General features: G+C 37.3%; 1 protein-coding gene across 1 annotated transcript in view; it reads left to right on the forward strand.

Moving 5' to 3' along the window:
- Nucleotides 1-20,894, forward strand: part of POLI (polymerase (DNA directed) iota) — a 24,176-nt gene that overhangs the window by 1,140 nt on the left and 2,142 nt on the right. The window contains exons 2-10 of the mRNA XM_014538884.1: nucleotides 9-74; nucleotides 1,256-1,378; nucleotides 2,716-2,880; nucleotides 7,682-7,834; nucleotides 9,762-9,998; nucleotides 12,832-13,010; nucleotides 14,280-14,371; nucleotides 16,905-17,035; nucleotides 18,709-18,914. Of these exons, the coding sequence (XP_014394370.1) occupies nucleotides 9-74; nucleotides 1,256-1,378; nucleotides 2,716-2,880; nucleotides 7,682-7,834; nucleotides 9,762-9,998; nucleotides 12,832-13,010; nucleotides 14,280-14,371; nucleotides 16,905-17,035; nucleotides 18,709-18,914 (1,352 nt within the window). The remainder of the gene's footprint in view (nucleotides 1-8; nucleotides 75-1,255; nucleotides 1,379-2,715; nucleotides 2,881-7,681; nucleotides 7,835-9,761; nucleotides 9,999-12,831; nucleotides 13,011-14,279; nucleotides 14,372-16,904; nucleotides 17,036-18,708; nucleotides 18,915-20,894) is intronic.

The following is a 20,894-nucleotide window of genomic DNA, read 5'->3' on the forward strand; positions in this document are numbered from 1 at the left end:
GCCACGAGGGCGGCTGCCTGCTGCCTGGTGTTCTGAGACCCGAGACAGGTGGCTTCACCTCGTAGACGCTGAGGGTGTGTGTGTAGGGTCCCTGCGAGACCCCCTGAGAGCAGGAGGGGCTCCCGGGCGGCTGGAAGTTGCAGGAGGGGGACCCTGACCCCCAGTCGTCGGGGCTGGGGTCCTGGAAGGAGGGGCTGGGCTGGGAACCCAGCACGAGGCACGTGTGGGTGGCCGCCTCTCTGGTGACCCAGGTCCAGCCTCGGATCTACCTGGCATCGATCGCCCAACCCCGGGCTCTCCTTTCTGCCCTTTTATTTTTTTTTTAATTAAACTTTAAAATTTTGGAATAATTTTAGATTTGCAGAAGTTGGAGAAATAGTTTTCCCTAATGTTACTACCTTACCTCGCCATGGGTACATTTGTCAAAACTAAGACATTCATATTTGCATAATACTCTTCATTGAAGTACAAGCTTTGTTTACGTTTTACCAGGTTTTCTCTCACTATAATTTTTTTTTTTCTGTCCCAGGATCCAAACCAGATATCACATCGCCTTTAACCTGCCTTATTTTTCAGCTGATGTTAACAGCTGGCGTCTCATCTTCCCCGTGTCTCCATCCCCACCACCCCGTTCCCCCATGACATTGGCTATTTTTTTTAAAATCCAAGAGATATTTACGCATTCTTTCAATTTAGCGAGCGTTTATTGGTCTTCTATTATATGCCAGGCACTGGCGATTCGGCACTGAATCTCAGTCCTCTTATGGGAGCCAAATATAGCCCACCGGACCGCATGCATTGTCTAATGCAGTTTGTATTTCTGATTTTTTTTTAATGTAAGGACATGCCACTTATTATAATTAAGTTGGTTGAAATCAGTGTTTAAACTTTCCTACCCCTTCTGATTTACCCTGAATGTTACTATCAACTCCCAAGTGAGAGGATTACCTCTTGCATCTTCCATTATTAATCAAGTCCCCCCCCCCCTAAAAATTATTACTTACTGAGAAAAACACAGTGCACACAGAAATGCTAAGTTAACAGGGCTGCAGACCCTACTGTAGATGGAGTTGCTCTCATGTCTGTGATTTTTAGATGTTTTGACAGATGTAATAAATCCCGGAAAGGACTTTTAAAATCACTCTGCATCCTTTTTTCCCCCCTCAGTCACCATGTTGTGAGGAACTGCCAGTTGCTCAGAGATGATAAGCAGCCTGAATATTATGTTTGTGTTTCTTTGCATTTGTTTGATCAGTTCATGATCGGGTGGTGCCAGCAGGAAGTTCTTCATCCAGAGTCATAGTACACGTGGACCTGGACTGCTTTTATGCACAAGTAGAAATGATCTCAAATCCAGAACTAAAGGGCAAACCCTTAGGTAATGATGCACGTCGATAATGTTTTTATTGTCTAAGAGGATTAGCACTCGTTTATTATGTTTACTGTATTCTGATTTATTAACCACATTAGAAAGATTTGGAAGCAGTTCTTTTTTTTTTTTAATATATTTTATTGATTTTTTACAGAGAGGAAGGGAGAGGGATAGAGAGTTAGAAACATCGATGAGAGAGAAGCATCGATCAGCTGCCTCCTGCACACTCCCCACTGGGGATGTGCCCGCAACCAAGGTACATGCCCTTGACCGGAATCGAACCTGGGACCCTCCAGTCCCCAGGCCGACGCTCTATCCACTGAGCCAAACCGGTTAGGGCTGGAAGCAGTTCTTAAGGTGCTTTATGGACAGAATCTTTGCTTTAACAAATGGTGAATTTGACACAATCCTCTTATTTTCTTGTCTATATATTTGTGTTTATCATGTTTTAGGTGAACACTATTTTTATGGTGGTAAACACGTCAATTTGCGTAAAAGGAAAAGCAGAGTTTTAGCAATCTTAAGCCACTAAGATTCAGTAAACTAGAATTTCTGTACATGCTATAGATCATGATTTAATCATTTTTGATAAGGAGGGGGCTCGGAATGCCCCCTCACTGTGGAATCTTTTCTGTAGGTGGCTAGCAAGAATAGTTCAATAATTAGAACATGTATTGGGGGAGATCCCTGATAATAGCTGTAGGTTGGCACTTGTTAACGGAACTTTGCTTTATATTCATTGGACACTTACTCAGAAGATAAGTGAGTTTTTCTAGCAGCCACCAGTAATTGTACTGTTATTTTTCATCTGCTTTATTTTTTATAGAGTTAATTCAGTATAAATTATTCTGGTTTTGTAGTGCCTGAAAAAAATTCCGTACTGATTTTATTTGTATTTTTTGCTGAAGACTCCATAGAATGTATTGATATGTGGTAAATTTCTGTTAAATTTTACTTATAGAACGTTGATGAATGGATGCTGTATTTTTAAACCAAGATACGGCTTTTTATTTTAAATATATTTTTATTGATTTGAGAGAGGAAGCGAGAGGGAGAGAGAATGAAACATCAATGAGAGAAAAACATCGATTGGCTGCCTCCTGCACACCCACCCCCATTGGGGATTGAGCCTGCAATTTGGGCATGTGCCCTGACCAGGAATCGAACTGCTACCTGGTTCATAGGTTGATGCTTAACCACTGAGCCACACTGGCTGAGGTCGAGCTTTTTATTTTTATCAAAACAGATTGCCTTGCAAATTACAATTATAAGATGGAATGAGTAAATTATATTTTAAGATTTTTTTAAATTCTCTGTTTTCTCATAAATATTTATTTTTATAGGTGTTCAGCAGAAATACTTGGTGGTTACCTGCAACTATGAAGCTAGGGAACTTGGAGTAAAGAAACTTATGAATGTTAGAGATGCAAAAGAAAAGTGTCCACAGCTGGTGTTAGTTAATGGAGAAGACCTGACGCGTTACAGAGAGATATCATACAAGGTTACAGGTACAGATTATAGGCAATGTTATTTTAGCATTAATTTTTACAATGGAGGCCTGTTCATTGCATGAATCTTCTATAATAATAAAAGGGTAATATGCAAATCGACCAAACGGCGGAACAGCGGAACAACTGTCTAGAAGCCAGGGCTGTGAAGGCCTACTCTTGCACAAATTTCGTGCATCGGGCCTCTAGTCTTTTAATAAGTGTAAATTGCCATAAGTCAGTTCCTTTTTGCTAATAACTTTATTTTAGGTCTTGCCCACTTTTTGAAATATTTATGAGGATGACTTTATATAAATAATGTTGACAAAAAATATAAAGTTAAAAGAAGTTTGAAGTCTTTCATGAATGGTGTCATGTAAATATAAGAAATGTAAAACAGTATTTAACAGTGAAGAAATGGGAAGATATACTAAAGAAAGCCAAATATTTTAATTTAAAAACATATTTCTAGCCCTGGCTGGTTTGGCTCAGTGGATAGAGCGTCTGCCTGTGGACTGAAGGGTCCCGGGTTCGATTCCGGCCTGGGGCGCATGCCTGGGTTGGGCTTGATCCCCGGTGGGGGGCGTGCAGGAGGCAGCTGATCCATGATTCTCTCTCATTATTGATGTTTCTATTTCTCTCTCCCTCTGCCTTCCTCTCTGAAACCAATAAAAATAAAATAATTTTTAAAAAAACACATATTTCTATTGATTTCAGAGAGGGAGAGATAGAAACATCAATAATGAGAATCATTGATTGGCTGCCTCCTGCACACCTCCTACTGGGGATCGAGCCGCAAGCCGGGCATGTGCCCAGACTGGGAATTGAACCGTGACCTCCTGACTCATAGGTCAACACACAACCACTGAGCCACTGCAGCCAGGACCAAATATTTTAATTTTTAATTTAAATTAATTATGAGAGATATGCTATAGGTTAATGCATTAATGTTAATTGGGAGAGGCTTCTGTAATGTTTAACATAATTAAAAACTAGCTTTATATTTATATTTTTGCTCCTGTTTGTGTTTGTTTGTTTAGTATTTGTAGCAGTTTTCAGATGAAAGGGTTAAATATGATAACTAAAAGTGCTAACAAGCCCTAACCGGTTTGGCTCAGTGGATAGAGCGTAGGCCTGCAGACAGAAAGGTCCCAGGTTCAAATACGGTCAAGGGCATGTACCTTGGTTTCAGGCACATCTCCAGTACAAGGCTGTTTGATGTTTCTCTCTCATCGATGTTTCTGACTCTCTATCCCTCTCCCTTCCTCTCTGTAAAAAATCAAAAAAATATATATTTAAAATAAATAAATAAATAAAAGTGCTAACAAACTAACAAAAATGCTCAAGAAAATTGACAAAAAATGTTAATAGCCAGCTGACAAAAAGGGCAAATATATGTCCAATAATTACCTGGAAAAAAGGAATGCTCAAATTCATTATTGGCTACGGAAATTTGAATTAGTAAGATACGATTGTATATCCATCATACTTGCAAAAAATGAAAGAATGTGAGAAAAAGTAGAAACAAAGTATTACAGCCTTTATGAAAAAGCAATATAGAAAATTAAAGTTACATATTATATTCTTTAACCCAGTGATATAGTCAACAAAATATATTTATTTAAAAAGAAAAAGAATGCATGGTGCTGTATGTTTGACTCATAAATACATACTTTGTTGAGTGAGCAAAAGTTAAGATGCAAAACGTGTATAACATTCATTTGTATAAAACAATAGCTCAAACCCCTCCCCCACATATGTGTGTACATATGTATTTATGAACAGGAAGATAAATATGAGAGGGTATATACTAAGTTTCTTTCTTTTTTTTTAATATATTTTTTATTGATTTTTTACAGAGAGGAAGGGAGAGAGATAGAGAGTTAGAAACATCGATGAGAGAGAAACATCGATCAGCTGCCTCCTGCACACCCGCTACTGGGGATGTGCCCGCAACCCAGGTACATGCCCTTGACCGGAATCGAACCTGGGACCTTTCAGTCTGTAGGCCGACGCTCTATCCACTGAGCCAAACCGGTTTCGGCACTAAGTTTCTTTTTAACTTTTTAAAAACATTTTTTTTTTTTGTTGATTTCAGAGAGGAAGGGAGAGGGAGAGAGAGAGAGAGAGAAATATCAGTGATGGTAGAGAATCATTGATCGGCTGCCTCCTGCATGCCCCCCTACTGGGGATTGAGCCCGCATCCCAGGCATGTGCCCTTGACTGGAATTGAACCCAGGACCCCCCTTCAGTCAAGCCAATGCTCTATCCACTGAGCCAAACCAGCTAGGACTAAGTTTTTAATAGTTACCTTCTGGAGTGGAAGAGGCAGTGCTAAAATGGGAAGAAGGGGGAAGGAAGGACAGCCATGCAGAAAAGACAAGACTATATTCCCCAAGTAGCACTTGTGCATCTATACAAAATTGTGTGTCTGAATATTAAGAAGTTGATTTTTAGTATATACAGAAGAAATTGTAAGATACAGAGAGTTGTGCATCTTGCCTTTGTTCTTGGTGATCTTTCATGCCATTCATATAGCTCCTCCTCACTCTTTTTAACGACTGCAGTATTCCATTGAATTTGGTTTCATATTATTTAACCAGTCCTCTAGTGATCTGAAGGCAGTATGTCCCACTTTATGCCTAATGTCTCTGCATAATTATTAATAGCAGCTCTTTGTATTAAAAAAAACGTCTTGTTCTTGCCCTAGCCAGTTTGGCTCAGTGGATAGAGCGTTGGCCTGTGGAATGAAGGGTCCCGGGTTCAATTCCAGTTGGGGGCACATGCCCAGTTGCAGGCTCGATATCCAGTAGGGGGTGTGCAGGAGGCAGCCGATTAATGATTCTCATCATTGATGTTTCTATTTCCCTCCCCCTCTCACCCTCTCTGAAATCAATAAAAATATATATATATTTTTAAAAGTCTTGTTCTGAACAGTGATGGATTATTAAGCTGTTACCAACTTTTTGCTCTTACTAATATATGCTTCAGTAGCCATTTTCATATGGAAATTTTGGCATAATTTTATGGGGTATCTATAAGGTAAGAGTGAGTTGAGCGCTGGGTCAGAGGTAATTTGCATTTAAAATTTTGAATACTGCTATATGTTGCACATGAGTTTGTCCCAACATAGTAGGTATGAGAGTGTTAGATATTCTTAAATTGTAAAGATTTGCCTCAGAGATGAAAAAAATAGTAAATGTTTTCTGCTATCCAGCTGGTATCAATAGGTAATACAGAGAGAAATGAAATTTCTTCTCAATGATTTCTAAGTTGTTATTAATCTTAATCCTAAAAATGAGAATTGATCATCCTTTTGAATTTATATTAAATCTTGGTTCAGTTCAGTTTAGTAAACATTTGACTTAAGGACTAGGTTTTTTCTAGGTGCTAGAGACATTCAAATACATGTAAATCATGGTCCATCTCTGCCCTTAAGGAATAAGTTGGGGAATGGCTAATTAAAATGTTGAATTGTGGTGTATTTGGAAAATCAAGTGAGTTTTCTTTTGGTCTCAGTAATAATTGGAAATTATAATTTTTTGTTTTGGCTTTAGAAACTCCTGTGGAAAATATAGCTAGAATATATTATTGTTTTTGCTTTTCTAGGCAGACTATAATTTATTCTTTGACCCACTGCTTCAATATCATAATTGATTATAACCATTGATGTTTAATGAAGAATATAGTAACTATAAGTATAGGAGATTGCACTAAATCTGCTATGAGTATCTGCCCAGGGAATATCATTTTTGGACTTATTTTGTTAGAAATATATAGTCTTTATTAAAAATGTGATACAGAAAAAAAAAATCCCTTGCCCTGGCTGGTTTGGCTCAATGGATGGAGAGTCGGCCTGCGGACTTAAGGGTCCCAGGTTTGATTCCAGTCAAGGGCATGTACCTTGGTTGCGGGCACATCCCTAGTAGGGAGTGTGCAGGAAGCAACTGAATCGATGTTTCTCTCTCATCGATGTTTCTAACTCCCTCTCCTTCTCCCTTCCCCTCTGTAAAAAATCAATAAAATATATATTTTTTTAAATCCCAGTTAACAGGATTTAATTAAATACTAGAGGCCTGGTGCACGAAATTCATGCAGTGGGGCTGGGGAGGGGTCCCCTCAGCCCAGCCTGCACCCTCTTTTTTTTTTTTTTAATATATTTTATTGATTTTTCTACAGAGAGGAAGGGAGAGAGATAGAGAGTTAGAAACATCGATGAGAGAGGAACATCGATCAGCTGCCTCCTGCACATCTCCCACTGGGGATGTGCCCGCAACCCAGGTACATGCCCTTGACCGGAATCGAACCTGGGACCTTTCAGTCCGCAAGCCGACACTCTATCCACTGAGCCAAACCGGTTTCGGCAACCTGCACCCTCTTGCAGTCCACAGTCTGGGACCCCTCACTCCTTATTGCCTGCTTGCTTGCTGCTCCTTACCTCTTGACTTGCTGCTCCTTACCTCTTGACTTGCTGCTCCTTAGGGCTGCCGCAGAGGCGGGAGAGGCTCCTGCCACCGGCACTGCGCTCACCAGCAGTGAGCCCGGCTTCTGGCTGAGCAGCACTCCCACTATGGGAGCGCACTGACCACGAGGGGACAGCTCCTGCATTGAGTGTCTGCCCCCTGGTGGTCAGTGCGCATCATAGCGACTGGTCGTTCTGGTTGTTCGCCATAACAGTCACTTAGGCTTTTATTATATAGATATTGTGGAACTGTGAATATATGTAAAACTTTTAACAACATATTTGAGGTAAGCATAAAATAGATAAATTTATTATAGTTATAACTTGTTACATCTGTGTTCCAATATTATTTAAATTTAGAGTTGTTGGAAGAATTTAGTCCAGTTGTTGAGAGACTTGGATTTGATGAAAATTTTGTTGATCTAACAGAAATGGTTGAGAAGAGACTACAGCAGCTTCCAAGTGATGACCTTTCAGCGCTGACTGTGTCAGGTCATGTATATAATAATCAGTGTAAGTGGTTTCTTATTTATCCTATTTAGTATTTTGTTTTTTGTATTTTTTATAGTTGATACTATTATAGATGTCCCCATTCCCCCCTCCCCTCCTTTGCCTACCTCCATCCATCCCTCAGCCCCTCCCATCCCTCTGGCCATCACCTTATTGTTGTCTGTGTCTGTGGGTTATGCCTATATGTTCTTCAGCTTAATATTCTGTGAGTTAAATTAATTGACTTTCTGAAAATGTTATGGCTTTTGTTGGAGGTATAGCCATATTTCAGTAATCTAAGATGGCTAAAATTAGGTGTTGCTCATGTAGCTCAATGCTCTGTGCACTTTTCATTTCTCTGACATGGTCCATGCATTATCATTTTTAACTTTCATACCTATTAAGTTACAGGAGTTGGCTTGATAATATACTTTTTAGAATAACTTTTTATTCTCTTAAAATGATCTTTAAGCAAGATTTTGAGGTAGACCAAATAAATTTGATTTTGTCCCCTCTTGCTTCTAGTCCCCCAAGGCACCAAAACCCTCATGTTGTCCCCTGAGCTAACCCTTGTGGAAGGTCATCCAGGCCTACCTTCCATCTTTTGCAAGCTCCTAGTTCATTAGTTCAGATAACCTTTGCCAACTGTTAGCATGAAAGCAGGATGGTTCATTTCCTTCTCAGATTAAAGTATAAATGGCTGATGGTATTTCCAGGGACATTTGCATTTGAAAATCAGCTGCAATATCTCTAGTGACTATTTAATTAGACTTTGAAACATATGCAATTCTGCTGGTGACTTCCACATTATACCAGTGGAAGACAAGCTACTCTGCTTTGTGTAAGACTTGCCCTGGTAAGAAACCACCTTGCTCCTAGGTTTCAGCATGTGCTTCCTCTTATCCCTGTGTTTTGAGAGCTGGTGATCAATCTCCCATCTAGTTCTCCACCTCCCTGATATTAAAGAAAAGGGGGAGAGCTACAGTTCTCTTCTAGAAGACGACACGAAGCTTTTCCATCTTTTGTACCTGTGGTCTCTTGTCACTTACAAAGACTAAGTAGCAAGAAGAGTCCAAATAGGTTTCTATGTAATTCTTAAAGCAAACTCAGACTTCATTGGTTGGAACATAGTACAGAGAGCCAGGTTTTATAACCTAAAAAGGAAATGTCTAATTCTTCATGAATTCTTCCTATTCCCCACAATTTTTGTTAAAATTTTTTCTGCCCAGAAAAATTGACAGAATATAATACAATGAGAACACTCATTGTACACTCCTTGTCCATACAACTACTGTTAGCATTTTTCACATTTGCTTTATCTTGCTCTTTATTGACTGGTTGACTGATTGACGAGCCATTTGAAAGTAAATTGCAATATAACACTTCATTTGTAAGTACTCCTGAGGATAAGGATTGTCTCATATAATTGTAAGACCATTTTCACACCTAAGAAAATTTGTTTCTAGATAATTTCCCTGCACTTTTCATAAGAAATCTCTTAAATATGGACAGATCTAAAATTGTTTTTCATACAGCCAGTACATAAAGTTTAGATTCAGTTCTTTAAAACTGTAATGTTGACTGTCTTATTTATGCAATACTTTTATGCTTACTTACAGGTAAACAGGAATGTAAAAGTTCTACTGATGTCAGTAGGAATTTTTCATGAGAGATGAATTTTTATAATCTGTTCATCATTAAGCATGTCTGTGCATTATTAAGCACGTCTGTGCATTCTCTATCACAGGCCCTTGGAGTTCACTCCCTGTATTTACTTACTTAACAGAATTCCAGTGAAGAACAAAGCAGATTAGTTAAGTGGGTGGCAGTATGGTGGTGGTGGGACATTGAATTTAGGTTAAATAAACCCTCACTTGTAAATAAAACTCATTCGTAAAAAAGGAAATTAAATTGTTTTGTGGTTTTTTAATGACATTGGCTGTTTTTATAGCTATAAACCTGCATGACGTCTTGCACATCAAACTACTTGTTGGATCTCAGATTGCGGCAGAGATGCGAGAAGCCATGTACAATCAGCTGGGTCTCACTGGCTGTGCTGGAGTAGCTTCCAATAAATTACTGGCAAAATTAGTTTCTGGCATCTTTAAACCAAATCAACAAACAGTCTTACTACCTGAAAGTTCTCAAGATCTCATTCATAGTTTGAAACACATAAAGGAAATGCCTGGTAAGACACATATATTTGAAAAGTATATGTTTTATTGTATTTTTTTGAAAAATTATAGATATACTAGAGGCCCATTGCATGAAGAGATTCATGTAATAGGCCTTCCCTTCCCCTGGCTGCCGGCACCAATTTTCCTCCGGCACCTGGGACCCAGGCCTTCGCTCCGGCTGGAGCCTTCAGTCTTCGCTGCTCAGGCCGGAGCCTTCAGTCTTCGCTCCACCGCTTCGCGCCTACATATGCAAATTAACCACCATCTTTGTTGGGTTAATTTGCATACTCTCCTGATTGGCTGGTGAGTGTAGCGGAGGGATGGTCAATTTACATGTTTGTCTATTATTAGGTAAGATGTAGTTAATTCTTAGAGCCTATGTACTTGACTCTTGGAGAAAACCAAACAAGCTAATGTTCTTTGGAGGACACCTGTATTAGGAAATATATAAAAGTACTTTTCTAGTTTCACCTACTTTTGTATAGTTTGAATATGATGATGAAAGCTATAACCTGGAAGTGTATAGTCCTTTATTTCCAATTCCTGGTTCATAATCTTATACTGTACATTGCATCTAAAGAGGTCTTTTACTAACTCTATGTGAGGAGTATCAATATATATAAAAGGCTAAGTGTCCATCCATCCGACTGGTAGCTATGACACGCACTGACCACCAGGGGGCAGACGCTCAATGCAGGAGCTGCCATGACACGCACTGGCCATTTAAAATTAAATGGCACCACAGACCTGGCACTGACAGACAAACACTCAGCTTCCCCCATGTGGGACACAGGCCCCACCACCATCCTGGAGTGACACCCCACCAAATCGCAGCCAACGCTGCCAAGACCCCATGGTGCAAAATGCGGCCCACAGCCCACCCCAGCCCAGAAACGGTTGGGTAATGACATCACGTAGCAACACCCAGTTTCCTCTCCCTAGCGACTAGCCTCCTTGGAGTTTTTTCAGCCCAGGAACCCAACTTGCTTTATAGCCAGGTACAAACATTTTCCAATTTAACCAAATGTTTATGAAGCGTTTTCACGTGCCTCATCTCATTTGATTCTCACAGAAGTCCTGGAGTAGGTAGATAGACTCTGTGGAATCCTATTTTCATTAGCTGGAAAACGGAGATTTAGAAAGTTTAGAAACTTGACCTGACTGAAAAGAAGAAAGAAATGGTGGAACTTAAAAATGACTTCAGGTTTTCTCACTGTGCAGAATATAGTCAAACACTGCTACAGTTAAATATTTTACCTTTTGTTCCACCTGCGTGATCTACAATAATCTGCTTCGTGTTGATATTTACTGCTGTGTTGCTGACAATTACCTGAAAGAGAAGTTGGGGTGCTTTACTGGGCTGGAAAAAGTTTAATTAAGCAAGTTTGTTCTATATATATAAAAGGCTAAGTTGACTCACGCATGTGTGATATATATAAAGCTCTCATTGGCACCAGTCACACACATGTGTTTCGATCTGTCATTGTCAATTGTGAATTTGGTTGACACTTCTATTATAGAGAAAAGGCGAATAGTGATGTTAAAATATTCTACTTAATTTCCTTTCAATGTGCACAAATCTGTGCACCGGGTTACTAGTATATAAAATGTTAGACTACAAGGGACCTTCCAAAGATTTAAGCAAAGTTTTTATTTTAAAGATGAGGAAATTGATTTTTTGAAGGGTTTGGTGATCTATTCAGGTCTTGGGGCAAGTTTGTACCCTTGAAGATCAAATATTTAGGTTTTCATAGACCATCAATAATGGGTATGTTAAATTTCATTTCTGTGTCATTGCTGGGGACAAAGATGTTATAATAGAATTCTATGGAAGTGAATTTCTAAGACAAATGAAACTTAATCTTTAGATTTCTTCACATATTTAACCTGTGTTTATGTGATTCCAAAATGTGTTACTCACTGCCTTGCCTTAAGTATTACAATTGTTAACTTTTTGGATGAATCTGAATCTGTGTTTTGAAGAACAATTACTATGTCAGGTTGTAATACATTGAGGATTGTATACTGATACTTAACACTATTACTCAGCTTTACTCTTTGAATTCTTGTATTTATTTTAAACAGGCATTCTCTTTTCTTCCTTATTGCCAACTTGCCCATCCTCTTTTATTTCAGCTTTGACAATATCTGTCACTCCACTTTAATAATATCCTCTACACACCATTGCTTTTGATTTACTTCTTTTAATGTTCAAGGAAACCAGATAACTGAAGAATTAATTTTATTTAAATGAGAGGAGTAAAGGGGTACTAAATTGCCTGAACATTTTTCCTGTGATAAAATATGACTGAGTTTTCCTGCAAAGAACTGTATGATAGGAGTTTTGCCAATGAGAATTTTTTGTTTGTTTGTTTTCTGGCTCTTAATTATATGTGGATGGTAAATATTCCCAGATATGACTTGTAGATAAATATTTGGTGTGTGTATAGAAATCAGTTAGATTAACTAATAAGCACATGCTAATTTTAATTGCTCTGATGATAGTTTTTCTTTATATGAAAAATCACCATGATCCTTGAAAACTTCCACAATGGTATATAACAGGTGGTAAAAATCTCATTTTATCAAGACTGAATTTATTGGTTCTCTCTATATTTATTATATTATATTAAATATATTAGGGCTGTTAGGTTTGCAAAGTGGTTCATGTAACTCACAGGCCCTGAGCAGAAGAAGAACAATCTAATTTTTAATGAACTTTGATCTTAGCAAAATATTCGTTATGGAATTTAAAGATATGATTGCTATAGGAATGATAATACTTTAATTAGCTTTATTTTAAGGAGAAAAGCTATTGTAACACATGCATTTCTTCTTGTTTAGGTATTGGCTATAAAACTGCCAAACGCCTGGAAGCACTGGGTATCAGTAGTGTGCATGATCTTCAGACCTTTTCATCCAAAATATTAGAAAAGGAATTAGGAATTTCCATTGCTCAGCGTATCCAGAAGCTCAGTTTTGGAGAAGATAACTCTCCTGTAACACCCTCAGGACCACCTCAGGTGCATAATGACATTTCACTTGAGTACTTACTGGTTGTCACATTATTTGAGAAAGATTTCTAGTTATTGCTGTTTTCACTAATCTGGTTTGTTAGGTCAGTACATGATCCCTTTCCTGTGAGGAAGCTAATTTATTATAATATATTAATAAATATTCTTAAATTGAATCTAAGAATTAGTATTTCAATCTCAAGTTAGCCAATAGCCTATCTAAATATATATAAAACCTGAGTGACCAAACGACCAGTTGACCAGTCATGACGTGCACTGACCACCAGAGGGCAGACGCTCAACACAGCTGCCCCCTGGTGGTCAGTGCGCTCCCACAGCGGGAGTGCCGCTCAGCTGACCAACGGGTGCCAGGTGCAGGGCTCACAGCTGGCAAGCACAGCTGCGGCAATGCAAGCCTCTCCCGCCTCTGTGCAGCTCTACCGAGCAGCAGCTGCAGGCGCAGTGGGGCTGGGATGAGCGGAGGGAGGCTCTTCGGGCTCCTCGGCTGCCTGCCGCTTTGCGCACTACTGCATCCCTCAGGGGATGTTGGATTGCCGGTTCGGCCTGTGGGGATTGGGCCAAAACTGGCAGTCAGACATACCTTGAGGGGTCCCGAATTGCGAGAGGGCGCAGGCCAGACTGAGGGACCCCACTGGTGCACGAACCTGTGCACTGGGCCTCTAGTATTACATATATGAGGCAAAATACTTTAATTTTTTAAAAAGTCTTGGTTTTAGAGAAGTCTAATGATTTAGGAGATGGAGAAAAGTTTAATTACCTAGTTCATATTGATTGATTATCTTTTATGTGACGGGCACTTTACTAAGTACTTTATGTACATTAGCCCATTTAGTTTTCACAAACCTTTAAGGTAGGTAGTTCTATTGTTTGTTTATAAACTTTTCCTCTCTTTCTCTCCCTCCCTAGTTTTGTTTTGTGTTTTTTTTTTAAGATGAGGATACTGTAGGTTAGAAAACTTAAATAACTTGCCCAAGGTTAAATTCAAGTTTTAGGAGAGTAAGAGCCTCGGTGTAATCGTACAGTAAAGCTTGGAGTTGCTACTAGAGCTTTAAATTTTTCTTGACGTCCAGTGCACTTTTCTAGTGAAGTATGATAACTTGCAGGAAAAAACAAGTTAATATGAAAGCGAACTAAATGGCTCAAACTAAGCACTAGAGGTAAGTTAGTCAAGGCTGTGTTGGTTTACCTGACATATACACTGGTAATTGTATATGCTTGTTTGGTGTACAGTAATCCTTATTTGTGTTTTTTTGGTAGTCCTTTAGTGAAGAAGATTCACTTAAAAAATGTTCATCAGAAGTCGAAGCTAAAAGTAAGATCCAAGAATTACTTGCTAATCTTTTGAAGAGGTGATTTTCCATTTTGCCATATCCTATATATTCTGTACTGGAAAGAATACTTGATGTTGTACCTTGGAATTTACAGATTAACTGGAGACTAATCAGTATAACAGTAGATCATTTATCACTGAATTTCTCTACATTATAAGCTATTGCAAAGGTAGTAACAGATGCTCTTAAATAAATTTAATCCATCTAGTTCCATTGGTTTTTAGTAACATTGTGGTTATATTGTGGATCTTAAGCTGCTGGTAGTTAACCTAAAGGGGTTTTATCTGTTTTTCTAGAATTCCTGCACCTCTAAATTTGTAATGGGTGAGGATAGGTAGTTATTAAGAGCAACAATGATAAAGCAGAAGAACCCTTATGTCTCCTTAGCCTTACTCTGTGTGAAAGAAAATGGAGTCAGACAAAAGCATAGCTAACTGGGGCTGTGTGTGAGCAGTGAGAGTGAATGTGAGTGTGTGCAGGCTTCTAGTCTGTAAGTACATGAAGAGTGTCCACTGGGACTATGAGTATACAAGTTGCCTAGCATAAGCAGAACAAGACATGCACCTATCTGACAAGCTCCTTTGCCATCATATATCTATTCCAATACTCCGTAGAAGAGTAATGTCTATGTTCCTCTCATTTCTTTGATTTCTCAAAATGGGGTGTCACGGGTCCAACAGTTTAGGATAGGTAGGTGTGCTTCTCTAATGATGCCTGGATGACTGACTGACTAGAGAAAAAGGTTTTTGGATGAGTCTAAGTAGCAGAAACGGATGAAGTGAAATTTTCTACAACTTTGCTGTCACATGCAGTGTGGTTCTCATGTTGTGAGCAAAGCTATGCAGCTCACCATTTGCTGCATGCAAGTGGGGCTGCCAATGACCCAGCTCCAGTGATAAGACTCATGCTGGGCCCGTGAATATGCTTGTGAAAGTGGGCCATCTGCTTTGCTTCAACTAAATAGAAGACTACTATGAAAAGCCTGCCATTAGAAATAGTTCCGCACATAGAAAAACCACAAGAATTACAACTTTTATAGGTTCTCTTATTTGAAGAATCAACCCAGAAATGAGTTCTAGGTGCTGTACGCCTGTGCGATACCAACTATTAACCATTTATCCTTATCTCTGCTTGCCATTCTCTCTTCTCTACCATGGCCCCTTATTTCAGTGATTGAGTGTAATACCTTTTAAGTGACTGGCAAAAAATAATCATGTGTGAATGTATTTTTCTTCTTGAGTATATGTAGATATGTAAGAGGTATAAAATCATCTAATTTTTAATCCAATTTCTAGGCAATAGTTCAAGATTGCTTAGAATGTAACCTTTTTATAGTATGTCTTAATTAGTTATAGGAATCAAATCATTGTCTTTTAATTGCATATTGACTTATTAGAACAAGTTTAACTGGAAAATATTTAAATTAGTAATATGTTTACAGAAACTTTAAGATATTTATTATTTTAGTAAAGCAGCAATCAAGATATTTTGTGATAAATAAGAGAAAAATTATTTATTACAGAAATCTAAATTTTCTAATTCAAAATATTTAATTTGAGTATATTTAACAGTGTAAAATATTTGTATTTTGTACTTGATTTTTAATTCATTGCCATACAGATAAAAAGGAAAATGTTATTCTTTAATGACATGTATTTTCTCTAATTAGATTTTCTATTCTTTAAGTGAATTTTCTATCTATATCATTAAAACCTTTGTTTTAGTGTTCCATCCAAAACCAAGACCATTTGTATGGAACACTAATTTTTTTAAAAATTTTGTATTTATTGATTTTAAAGAGAAAGGGTGGGGAGAGAAAGAGAAACATTGATTTGTTCCACTTATATATGTATTCAGTGGTTGATTCTTGTATGTGCCCTGATGGGGCATTAAACCTTAAACCTTGGTGTATCAGGAGGATGATCTAACCAACTGAGCTACCTGGCCAGGGCTGGATGGAACGCTCTTTAGGATGCATGTACATGTACTTCCTAAGTATAATATATAATTGATATTTTAAGTTATTGCTTAATGTGGAACATATTGGTGACATTATTATTGGCTCTCTTGGATCTATTTGGGGAGTGCTCTTTGACAAAAATCTCATTAATTTTTTTCTTTTTGTGATCCTGTATTTTTAAAATATGTGTAAAAATCTGTCACTTTTCATATATTTGTTTCTGTCAGTGAATGATTCTTTGTTTCTTTAATTTCCTGCTAACTTTAATATTTTGCTTTTGGTTATAATTTGGACTTGGATTATAAAATTGCTTGTTATAATTATGCCTTATTTCTGTTTTTTTTCTGATAGCACTCAATTCTGAGTGAGGCCTGAGAGCCTTACACTTAAAATTTCAGAGCGTTAGTGTGTAGACTTTGCATAATTTATTTGGGCTAGTCTAGGATTTTTATTGCTTACTGCCTACTTATCAACTGTATAATTGTTTTAGTTACTAAATCTGTCATCTTTATATAAATTAACTTGACAATTTTTTTAAATCTTTAGGTAATATTTTTCAAATTGCTATTTCCCCTTTCTCTTTATTTTTAGAGTATGCCAAGATGGAAGGAAGCCACATACAATAAGATTAATTATCCGTCGGTATTCATCTGAGAAGCACTGTAGCCGTGAGAGTCGTCAGTGCTCTATTCCATCCCACATAATTCAGAAGTTAGGGACAGGTATGGGCTAATTTCCTAATAATTTAATTAGACTCTTAAAAGAGCAAATTTTGAATTAGAAATATGATCCATAGAGGATTTTCACAGGGGGTTAGTGAACTATTAAAACTCTTTATCAGAAATTTTCACTAGAAAACTTTGTTGTTGTTTAATAGATTATAAAAGTAAAGACTCAGTTAAGAATGCTTCCCAAGTTCAGAAAAAACAAGACTATTGTAATTATATGGCATGAGGTAACTTCTTTCTGAGCACATAGATTATTTCCAATTTTTTTGGCTATTATGAAAAATGATGCTGGCAAGTCATTGGGTGGGTATATACTTTTGTTTAAACTGCTGGGTTTTATGGTACGTTGAACTCTAAGACACTGCTAAATTTTTTCCAAAGTGGGTATAACAGTTTACATTCTCATTAACAGTGTATGAGCATTCCAGTTTTTTCAGATTCTCACTGACATTTAGTATTATCAGTTTCTTTTATGATAGTCATACTTAAGGCTATGTAGCGGTATTTCATTGTGTTTGTGTTTTCTTTTATGAATAGTGCTTTTAGTGTTATATCTAAAAGTTATTTGCCTAAATCAAAGGTCACAGGTATTTCTTTCTATGTTTTCTTTTAGAAATTTTAAAGTTTTGAGCTTTAAACTTAGATGCACTTTGAATAATTTTTATGTGTGGTATAAGGTAAGGGTCTGAGTTCATTCTTTTGCATGTAGGTATCCATTTGTTCCAGCAGAATTTGTTGAAAAGACTATTCTTTCCCCGGTGAACTGTCATTACACCTTTGTAAAAAACTAAACATTTTGTAGAAATGTATTTCTTGATGTTCTTATTCTGTTGATCTGTATGTTTATCCTTTTACCAGTTCTACCCTATCTTGATTCTTTCTTGAAATTAGGTAGTGTAAGTTCTCCAGCTTTAATTTTTTCCTAAATTGTTTTGGGTATTCATGGTCCTGGGCTTTTGTTTGTAGAAAGATCTTAAAGTAGAAATTTGATTTGTTAACTGTTTATCCAGATTTTCTATTTATTTTGAGTCTGTTTTAGTAATTTGTGTCTTTTGGAAATATATGCATTTCATCATAGTTGTCTAATTTGTTGTCATGAAGTTGTTAATATCCCCTTATAATTCTTTTAATTTTTGTGAAGTCTGTAGTGAGGTTCCTCTTTCATTCCTGATTTGGGTAATTTATGTATTCTCTTTTTTCCTTTGTAATTTTAGCAAAGGTTAGTCAATTTTGATCTTTTTTAAAACCCAACTTTCGTTGTTATTGTTTTCTCTGCTTTTATTCTTTCTATTTTATTTATTTCAATTTTGTTGTTTTCTTCTTTCTGCTTGCTTTAGGTGTTTTTTGGGGGTTTTTTTAAAGAATCGTTTATTGATTTCTGAGGGAGATGAAGGGAGAAGAGAGAAACATCGATGTGAGAGCATAACACAAGGGGATATTTTTTGATATCATTACTACCTTAATCAGATATTCCATATTTCAACTCTTTTGGAAACTTTTACTCATTTGGCATTTAGTAGTAATGTTGAGATGTCCTAGTTTCCATATATACTGTCAAAATGTCCCAATGATATCTATTTAGGATTTTAATTTAAATTATATTAAACTCTTAATGTTAATTATTTTATAATGTGTTTAGATATTGTCTTCTTAAACATTTTATTTAGGAAGTTATGATGTGATGACGCCAATGGTTGACATACTTATGAAACTTTTTCGAAGCATGGTGAATGTGAAGATGCCATTTCATCTTACCCTTTTAAGTGTGTGCTTCTGCAACCTTAAATCACTAAATACTACTAAGAAAGGGACTATTGATTATTATTTAACACCATCATTATCAACAACTTCATGCTCTGGCAAGCGCAGTTTTGTAAGTACACTGTTATTGGATTTGTGTAATTAAATTACAGGTCTCAGTTTGTGTTTAACGGATATAATTTAGAGTTTCTTTGGGGTTATATTTTTTTGAGTGACTTACATGTATGTATATATAATACCTATCATATTACAGTTGCTACTCACAAGTATACTGTACTGTGATCAAGAAGAAAACATAAGCATCACGGGGTAAAAATGAAAACCATTATAGAGATTCCCTGTTTTGGAAGTATTGAAACATTTTATAACCATATACAGGAATATGATGATTAGCTCATACATATGAAAATATTTTTAGATACTAGAAATCAAATTATTTTGTCTGTTAATTTATACATAAGCTACCAGCACCCCCCTCAGTGTTTTGTTAAAGCATTTAAGTTTTCTTGGTTTTGACATTAAATTGAATTCTGATAGCAATATTGATAGAATATGACTGCTAATTTTATAATTGTAGAAATAAGAGGTTGGCAGTAGAGAGGCAAAGGCCAGTCATATTTTCAGATGACTAAAACAAAGCCCTATGTATGGCCCTTTAGCAAACCTCTATTTACTAAATGTGGGCTTCTTTAAAAAATAATTGTCTTTTACTAAATTGTCCATGTCTACAATCTTAATTTAAAGTGTTTTTATTATTTATTTATTAGTTAGTATAATTTTAGTAATATTTTATTTACATATAAGTTTAAAATGAAAATAGAATAGTGTTACAGAAATAATGAATTAGTGCCCTCTTCAAATTACTATTTTTCTCTGACCAATTTTATTCCGTCTATTAACTGAAATTTTAAAAGGTGCTGACTTTTTGCTTTGTAATCTGTAAAATAAGAATTAATTTACAGTGGTATTAGAGCGGCAAATATAAGTGAAAGCACCTTGTGTGTGTCTGGCAATGGCCCGAATCTCTTCTTCTTTTATTTTGAAGTTATTGTGTTGATGAATTATATTTGACTGTGTATACATTTTTATGGTGCTTAAAATTTTAAGTGAAAAATTTTAGTAAAAAACTATGCAAATTAGATGCCGTAACTGGTTTGGCTCAGTGGATAGAGTATCGGCCTGCGGACCGAAGGGTCCCAGGTTCGATTCCGGTCAAGGGCATGTATGTGCCTTGGTTGCAGGCACATCCCCTGTGGGAGGTGTGCAGGAGGCGGCTGATTGATGTTTCTCTCTCATCAATGTTTCTAACTCTCTGTCTCTCTCCCTTCCTTTCTGTAAAAAATCAATAAAATATATATTAAAAAAACAAAAAACTATGCAAATTAGAATTGAAGGTGTTTTTAAATTTTTATTTCATAAATATATAAAAGGGCTAGTAAAGGGTTAAGGGGGTCAAATATATGGTGAAGGAAGAAGATTTGACTTTGGGTGGTGGGTACACAATACAAAATACAAATCATGTATTATAGAATTGTACACTTGAAACCTATATAATCTTATTAACCAATGTCACCCCAATAAATTTAATTTTTTGAAAAGTGTTATCTAATCTAATAAAAGAGAAACGTGCAAATTGACCGCACCTCTGCTACGCCCAAGCCATGCCCACCAGCCAATCAGAGCGACTATATGCAAATTAACCCAACCAAGATGGCCGCCGGCAGCCACGGAGCTGGAGCAAGCAGGAGGCTTGGTTGCCTCGGCAATGGAGGAAGCCAAGCTTCCCGCCTGCCCTGGCTGGCTGTGGCCTCTGCTCAAGGCAACAAAGTTTCAATTATAGAAGACAAATAAATCCCAGATACCTGCTTCCAGCCAGCCTCCACTGGGAGCTTGGGTGGCTGGGGGCTGTGGCCAGCCTGCAAACAGCCATCAGCTCCTCACCTAGGCTGGCCACACCCTCATGGGGTGAGGGTCCCCACTTGGGGGTTTGGCCAGCCTGCAAACAGCCATCAGTCACTCACCCAGAATGGCCACACTCTCATGGGGTGAGGGTCCCCACGGGGGGCTTGGCCAGCCTGCAAACAGCCATCAG

Source organism: Myotis brandtii, unplaced genomic scaffold (genome assembly GCF_000412655.1).
Source record: "Myotis brandtii unplaced genomic scaffold, ASM41265v1 scaffold200, whole genome shotgun sequence".
In the NCBI taxonomy this organism is placed as follows: domain Eukaryota; kingdom Metazoa; phylum Chordata; class Mammalia; order Chiroptera; family Vespertilionidae; genus Myotis; species Myotis brandtii.